The sequence below is a fragment of the Anarrhichthys ocellatus genome, unplaced genomic scaffold (genome assembly GCF_004355925.1).
Source record: "Anarrhichthys ocellatus isolate YVR2014 unplaced genomic scaffold, GSC_Weel_1.0 scaffold61, whole genome shotgun sequence".
In the NCBI taxonomy this organism is placed as follows: Eukaryota; Metazoa; Chordata; class Actinopteri; order Perciformes; family Anarhichadidae; genus Anarrhichthys; species Anarrhichthys ocellatus.
The window spans coordinates 2,260,407-2,268,975 of NW_022280091.1; the positions used below are offsets into that span (position 1 = coordinate 2,260,407).

An 8,569-nucleotide genomic window follows, 5' to 3' on the forward strand; every position below is an offset into this window, starting at 1 on the left:
GAGAGAGAGAGAGAGAGAGAGAGAGAGAGAGAGAGAGAGAGAGAGAGGGAGAGAGAGAGAGAATGGTGGCATCGTGTGGCAATGTGTGTGTGGAAATATGTGTGTGTGTGTGTATGTACAGCTTCTGTTCACAAATGTAATCCCCATAGACACAAGTCACTTGGTCCGGTCTGAAAAGGTGTTGTCAGGCTTGTTCTCTTGTTCTAGTCTTTTCCTGCTGAAAGCACCGACTGTTGAGCACAGAGCTCCACAAAAAAAGTGTTTTCCTGGAGTGTGTGTGTGTGTGTGTGTGTGTGTGTGTGTGTGTGTGTGTGTGGCGGGGTATCTCACCTGTACTGGCAATTAATTCGATTTTAAAAAAGTGGGACTGTCAGACACTGGCAGCAGAGGCCAATAACAAGAGATTTTTTAAACAGCAGTCTAAAATCTACTGACCACAAAAGTACACACGGCATCCTGTTTTTTTTTTCTATTGTGCTTTTACTACGATGGTTCCCCACTGTCTTTTGGCCCCTTAAAATGAGGCGCTGTCTACTCGTGGCCCCTCTTCACAGGTGGACGCGGCCTCAGTGCGGACACCAGTTGGGAGCAACTCAAGCAAAGAGTGATTTTTCCTCTCAAAGTGTTTAGTTTGAAGTTGGGCAATATGATGATATACTGTACACCATAAGGCAATATCAACTGTTCAACTGTCAAGCCGTAGTGTTGTAAACCAATGAGCAGGATTGTTCAACAGAAATATTGGATTTTTATATGATTTTTGCATCCATGTGATGATGCACTTTGGTGTTGACTTTGGTGGATTAGTCAAAATAACCACACGTATCTGATTATTTTATCCAAAAAGAGTTTCTAAATAGATCTTTGCACTATACGTCCCACCGCTCATGTGAAGCATTTTTAAAAGGCCTGAATTGTACACATTACATCCCAAGAAAAAAAGCTACATTAAAAAATGTCAGAAAAAAAACATAATTTTTGTTGTTGATTTCCGACAATGTATTTGCAAAGTAATTCCCGGTCAGCTCTGTAGAGTATACTACCTAATAAAGTAGATATATATAAAAATAGATAAATAAAAAACTCATTAACATCCTACTGCTTATCCATCGTTGCAGTGTCAAAGCTCCTGGTGTCGACTATAGGGGCCAAGCGATGTCACATACCAGTGGCGTGTCTGAACAAGGCTTTAAAGAGAAGGCCCGATTACATTTCAATATTTGAAAATGACTGAGAAACCAAAGAAATATTCTGTTACAGAAGTTGTGACAAGCCATCAATCCCTTCCAGTTGTGTTCTATCACTTCCTGCATGTTCTGCCACTGATTAGCACCATGCTCTACTTGGCATATTAACTCCAGAATCTACTGAATCTCTCTAATACGCCACCGGTTTCATATCCTGCAGGGCTATTTGATGCTGTGATATTTATTAATTAATTTAAAAAAATAAAACACAGATGCTAATGCGACTGAAAGGATCAAACTCTCGCTGTAGTGATACGACAGAGTGTGTGTGTGCTGCGGTGGAAGAGAATGCTGTACATGTGGTGGGTGTGAATGACTCCGGCACAGAGGGCCCCATATGGGTGATGCATGGGAGCCATTTTTGTTCAGAAGCGCTGATCCAGGGCGAGTCTTTTTTTTTTTGTATTTTTTTTTTTGAGGGAATTCCTCCTGCCTGGCTGCTTTGATACAGGCAGGCTGGTTGTATTTACATCCATATAGCAACAAGGAAGCCTGCGCCAACGGAAGAAGAGGAAGACGATTTTCATTTTTCAGAACTGAAACAAGCTGATGCAACCAGTTACGGTTGGAGTCTGCAATGTGAGCAGATGCTCCACATGCCTGTCCGTCGCTTTGTACATGATTTCTTGGGCTGCAACTGATTTATTATTTTGTTTTTTGATCAATCTACTGACTAGTTTCTCAATGAATCAATTGTTTGCTCCAAATAGCACAATAATGACAATAAAAATGCACATTACATATTCCCAAAGCCCATGGTGTCTTAAAATGTTTTTGTTTTTTTGTTGGACCAACCATCCAAAAGCCTAAAACATTTAGTGTACTATCAAAGAGGACAAAGAAAACCAGAAAATACTAATTTTCTGTTGCTCAACTAATAGATGAATCGTCTAATTGTTTCAACTGTACCTATTTCCCAAACAACTGTACTGGGGTTTGGTCATTTCTAAAGATGCACCTCAGAATTCACCAAAGAAAACAATGCCTTGTGCTGCATTTTTAGCACAGCTTCTCCAAAATCCTTTTTGCATGCTTCATCAAAAGGACTAAACCAAAGCAATAGCAGCGTTCAGGACACAGTTTTGGTCTTCAGACAAGTATGTTTGTACACAAATGACCATCACTTTGCAGAATATTGCCAATACACGGGAGCAGCAGACATAAATCCCGTTTTTGATCAAGCGCTCGGTCGAAGAAGCGTTTGGAGCCGCGACGTCTGGCTCCAAAAGAGAGCAGGATACAGATGCCATCAAACGATAGCAATGACATGCTTCTTTTAACTCCTTCTCCTCAATAAAGATCATTGGCCAGGCAGAACCGTCCCTCCTGGAATGCTTGATTGGTAAATCAGGGGGACTTTAAACCCCCTAGTCCAGGACACTCCATCCATCTTCAACAAGCCAGTGGTCTGGACGCTCGGAGATGAACCGCTGAACCAGATGCCTCCATTCAGTCAGGCATCCTCTACCTTTCTTTTAAAATAATAATAGTAAATACCGTTGAATGCATGGAACCCAAAATCAGGCAGCCGCATCACAATTTCACCGAGGCAGTGAGGCATCCCAAAACCTGCATCCAATTTAGCAAGATATGGGGAGCAGAGGAGGCAGAGGGCCCCCATATGCGCTTCCCAAAAACAAAACAGATGCAGGATATTAAGTGAGTGTGTGTGTGTGTGTGTGTGTGTGTGTGTGTGTGTGTGTGTGTGTGTGTGTGTGTGTGTGTGTGTCAGATGTATACAAGAGGTGATAGTGCTGAGACATGAGGTGCAGCCTAACCTTTTCGGAGGGAAACAATCCAACTCTGTGATGGCCTTTTCCTGTGTTGACACGCATGGAGAACCCCTTGAAATCAGATGGCATTCACCCTCTGATTCCCTATCACATACGCCATTCGCCTGCCGCTACGATGACGCCGATGCCTATAGTTGGATATACATAGTTCACAATTACTCTCACGATATGGAAGGAAGGGAAAAGATGGATGTTAATGTTCACGAGAGCCAGGATGGCATAATTCTGCAGCATTCTGCACGTTATAAATATGACTGATGGCGATAGCCAGTCTGTTGAATTACATTTACATATAGATTTACATTCCCATCAACATGTAATAATGAAACAGGCCTGCAGGTCCATGCTAGTCGCTCAAACATGCGTGCACGCATGTTCATGCGTGCACGCACGTGCCCACGTTCTGACATTTCATAGCTAATATTTGTGCCTCATTGAGGAAGGTGAAAACGCCCTTACATCCATCAGAATGACAATAGTCTATGTAGTGAAACACAGTGTAGGGCCCTGCCGGATCTTTTGTCTGCAGAATGAGATACGATGCCTCTGAAGTAAAGCAGCCCAGTCTACAAAATCCACGTCAACTTAAATAATGACATTTTAGAATTCATGTTTCACAATAATGTAGTTTCAGGGTATTCTCTGAGCACATAGAACATGTGCAATCGTAATATTTTGCATAACAGAACAGTAGAGTTCAACCATTCAGATCCCCTGTTTTTTTATTTTGCAAGTGTGTTTGGGGCCTTTTATTAGATGGTAGCAGTAAATAGAGCTGACAGGAAATGTGATACGACAGTGACAAAAATGTAGATTGTAATAAATTTGCATGACAGAATATCAGATTACCTGATGATGCCATGAGGGATTGTGACCTCCCCATCCTCTGGTCTAAACAAACAGGCCAATATGAATTTCTTATCTTCACAGATTTTGGTCATTTTATGGGAAAATATTTTTATAATGAAACTGTTAATCCTATACATTTAGAATAACTCCACATCACAGCAAAACGATATGCTCCTATATAGTATATTATTATAGCATCACAATCTGGATAGGGGATAAAACCAGATGTACAAGTAGTCCATAGAAATACTGTCAGTCCCGGTATGATCCTGGAATGTAATGCGTTATTAAAAAGATTGGCTTAGCGTTTGGGGGTTTGATTTAAGTATTACTCACAACATATATGTTTTTTTATGGTCCCCATAAGTCTTTTGTTTTTATTAACTTCTTATTAGCTCTTCATACCACTCAGACTAGACAGATAGAAACACGTTTGTACAACAGACTGACATAACTGAAATAACATCAAATATTACAACAACAATTTTACAATTTCTAGGCCTAGGAACAAAAAAAAAAATCCTTAAAAAGTGTTAAAATCATATTCAAACTGTTTCTTGTGCCTCTGCTGGGATGAGGTTTATGGTTTTCAGTGGGTCCTTTAACTCATGTCCTCAGTATTTATAAAATCAGGACACATTTTCAAACGTTGGTGCTTGGATTTCCTGAAACATAGAAGAATCTCTCCGGTCCAACAATTCAAACTCTAACCTGACAATCTATCCTAGTTGTTCGTTTCTTACTGACGCTCTGTGGTTGCCACCATTGGTCAATGTAGTCTCCAGCAGTACGGAGTGAAACGTTACGGTCGGCCAACATATTTTCCCCTGACAAACCCGGAAGTTGTTTGTCCGTCACCCTCTGGAAGAGCGCCTCCGATTCTTGTAACCTCTCCGTATTGTTGGATAAAGGTGAGCTCGTGGTTACTGACATTAAATATGAAACATGTATAGTGTTGCCTTTCAATAGGAGGACTTTATTTCCATGCATTTGTTTTCATGCGTGTTTGAGACTGAAATGCTTCCTTGTTTACATCCTACCCGGCTGCTCTGCTGCATAAAAACACGTGGACGGACAGGGGGGGACACATGCTAAGGTTAACTGTCGACACGTGGAACTAACTAGAAATAGCCAAATCTTAGCGACAGTTTTTTGGAGGCCTTTGTGTTTTTGGGTACAGTTAAACGTTAGCTACTCACTCAGCAGTTGCTTCTTACCGGGCTAACGTGTGCCTCAGTCCATATGCTAGCTCGGTAGCATAGAGCTAGCCGGGGCTAACACCATGCTAACGTTTGCACAGTTAAAGTGCGTAGTTATTTATAAAGCTACGCCAGATTTCTGCTGTCATTGTAGTGTTATTAGTCCTTAGCTGTGTGCTCGAGACTCATTCTGTCACTTTACAACGTGTGTGTGTGTGTGTGTGTGTGTGTGTGTTCCCCAAAACACCATGGCAACCAACGCCATCAAATCAGTGAATTTATATATTACATTTTCACGTTACCCCTCCTAAAATCGTTACAAACTTCACTGAATAAACACCGGGGATGCTTAGATATTATTCAAATAAAATACTTTCAATTTTACTTAAAAGTACTGACAGCAATATGTGCTTTCATTATCAAAAGTAAAATTAAGCCGAATACCCTTCATTATATTGTTTTATAGCATTATTGATGCTGTTGGTTGAGCTAGAACTCATTTCCGCTGCTATGTCTACTTTTGGGTAGTTAAATCTATTACAGTAGAGCATATTTTCAAAGATGATGATACGTTTTCTGTGTAAAATCTTAATCTACAAAGTAAAAAAGTACAAATTCTCTCTCTGAAATATTGTGAAATAGAAGTATTAAGTAGCATGCAATGAAAATACTCCAGTAAAGTACCTCAGAATTGTACTTCAAGGTCCTTCACACATGCATTAGGTCGGTGGTTGTGGTTATTCTGCTTGATTGGACATCTGCTGAGGTTGATGCCGGCCAGAGTTATGATGTGAATGTGATTTCACAGCTGACACTTTGACTTTTCCAAAGGTACTCTCCCGTTACATATCTATCCCACAAATATTCGCTCCATCTCCCAGTCACTTCTATTAAAACATGAACGTCAGACAGATGGAAGCATATGTCACACTGTGTTCAATGCGAAAGTTCAACTTTGACCAAGCAGATGCGCTTTGTTGGCCAATAGTTTGGTGCTCTGATTTTCTCTGGTGAAGGTGGGAGTTGTTCGACCTTAACAGATGCAACAAAGCTACCGGAAGAGTCAGTAAGATGTCAGTATACAGTCCGTATGTACCCCTCACAGTCCTGTGCTGAGCTTTAATAAGGCAGAATAAGTGAACACACCTGTGCCCGGGGATCACGGCTGTGCTGGGGCTTTATGTTCCGCCACTGTAAGACACAGTCGGTCATTTGTCGGCTCCAGGTCTCTGTGCGACAAACTTCAAAACTGTCGCTCTCCCTCACCAGCCGGTAAGACCCTTCTTCTTTCTGTCCCTTTAATCCCCGGCGGCCGGCTTGTGACCGCGTAGCGTGGCGTTTCTGCGGTGTGTGCGGTCCGGGAGCCAATCATCTCCAGCCATCATGGCACAGACACGCAGGACTGGACAGAGCAATGGGCCGGTGCCCCTTTCTGTACTGTGTGTGTGTGTGTGTGTGTGTGTGTGTGTGTGTGTGTGTGTGTGTGTGTCAGAGATGGAACATGAGACTGGGTTTGGTTATGAGAGAGAGAGAGGGAGAGGGAGAGAGATTGGGGAAAATTAGCAACACAGTGTGTGTTTTAAAGAGTGTACAAAGAAGATATTTTCATTAAAACATTGAAAGTGTGTCGTTAAAGTGTTTGTTGTTGACAGCATCGCATCGCATCACAGGTAATAAACCTGGATCCAAACTGTTTCTTACCACCAAAGCTGTGATGAAACGGTTAAAAAGAAATCTCAGAGTGCAGCTGATCCATGCTCTCTCTCAGCTTTGTTAACCAGTCCCAATGGATTACAGAACAAGACCAAAGTCTGTGGCCTCCCTGTGATTGACGCTGGCCTGTGTTCACTTATTCCTCAGTGCTGTAGATAATCATTTATATCACTTTGTTTGCATGGGATGGATAGTTTACACAGGAAAAGATTAACAAGCAATTTTGGTAATAATGTACCCGTTGGTTATCCTGAATTGGTATTGGTGAATTGGCCATCAGCCAGATAGTTGTCAAATGCATTCAGAGAGTGGCGAATATAAATTAACTATACACCGATTTTAAAGCGAAACAATGAAAGCAAACAGCAGTATTTTAATTATTATAAAGAATGATAATTAGTTGCGGCCTTGAATGATTTATACTTTGGGTAATGGTTGACTTGACAATAATATTAGGTTTGAATGATTTAAAAGTAAACTGTATATTCAAAAGACTTTATTTTTTTTATTCCTAAGCGCAGTTTTAATACAGTATTGAACTATTCGCACGGGACTAGTGCTGTCCGTAATCTTACTCTTTTTAATTTTGCAACATTCCCGGTGAAGAATTATAGAAGCTTTAAGCTTTAACAGCATCTTTGGTGCAAATTCAGGCAGCTCATCTCGCTAAACGACATGGAAACTGATTCATAGGTGCACCGGAGTAAGAGATCTTTGGGAGTACTCATAATCATAATATTTATATTATTAGATATAAGTATTATATAGTATAATATTTTAAATACAAGCGGATGTTACGTGAATTCTTGACATAATATCTGAGGTATAACAGTAAATTCAAGTCAAATACAGGCTTTCCTCACTCCATCCGAATGCGTTGGACGAAACACATTCGTTGGGCGTGGGTGGGGGGGGGGGGGGTCCTACATCACATGAGGTCTCCCGGTAATACTAGTCCTGTGCAAAAACGGCTGTAGACAATATTATTGCACATTGCATTTGTGCTAACATTGTTATGTTACTTTAGATTGCTGTTGTGATGACTTGCGAGGACTATAATAACTGTGTTTTTTTTTTTTTTTTTAATCCCTGCAGGTCGCTTCATCTCCTTCACCCCAGGTGGGTGTGAGCGTTAGTAAGGTGTGCGCGTGGGGCCCGAGTATATTTTGGGGCGATGTACTGTGCGTACCAGGATCGGAAGGAGTTGGAGGACGATCTCTATCAAGATGATGAAGGGGACTCTGATGGGTCGGAGGCCAACAGCGAGCTGGAGTTCCACCTCTACAGCCAGCTCCACTACTCCTCTAATGCCAGGGCGCTGGAGGAGCAGGAGGACAGGGGAGAGACGGCGGAGGGCCAGGACAGCCTGCAGCCCGAGGGGCCCGAGAAGACTGTAGATGTGGACGGAGAACGGGAACATACTGGAGAAAGTAGGCCTCCATCACCCGATTTGAGCAAATTACTGCAATACCCGCAGAAAAAGGAGAAGAAGAAGCGAGAGAAACTCGATAACCAGAAAACGGGGGACCCTAAAAGTCAGAGGTCGTCTTCATCATTTATTGAGGAGGTCATCGTGATCGACTCCAGCCCTGACGTCATCTCCATCTCCGAGGATGACACTGATGATGATGATGAAGGCGTCTGCAACTTAAAGGGCCGAAGCTTACGCCGGCTGCAGACTTCCACCCCGGCCCAACAGGTACAGAGCTAAGAGTGAGATGGTGTGTGTGTGTGTGTGTGTGTGTGTGTGTGTGTGTGTGTGTGTGTG

The 8,569-nt window shown here is 42.1% G+C and overlaps 1 protein-coding gene across 1 annotated transcript in view; it reads left to right on the plus strand.

The window, feature by feature from the left end:
* Positions 1-4,734: 4,734 nt before the first annotated feature.
* LOC116396952 (zinc finger CCHC domain-containing protein 7-like) overlaps positions 4,735-8,569 on the plus strand; it is a 6,197-nt gene continuing 2,362 nt past the window's right edge. The window contains exons 1-2 of the mRNA XM_031871999.1: positions 4,735-4,800; positions 7,897-8,500. Of these exons, the coding sequence (XP_031727859.1) occupies positions 7,976-8,500 (525 nt within the window). The 5' untranslated portion in view covers positions 4,735-4,800; positions 7,897-7,975. The remainder of the gene's footprint in view (positions 4,801-7,896; positions 8,501-8,569) is intronic.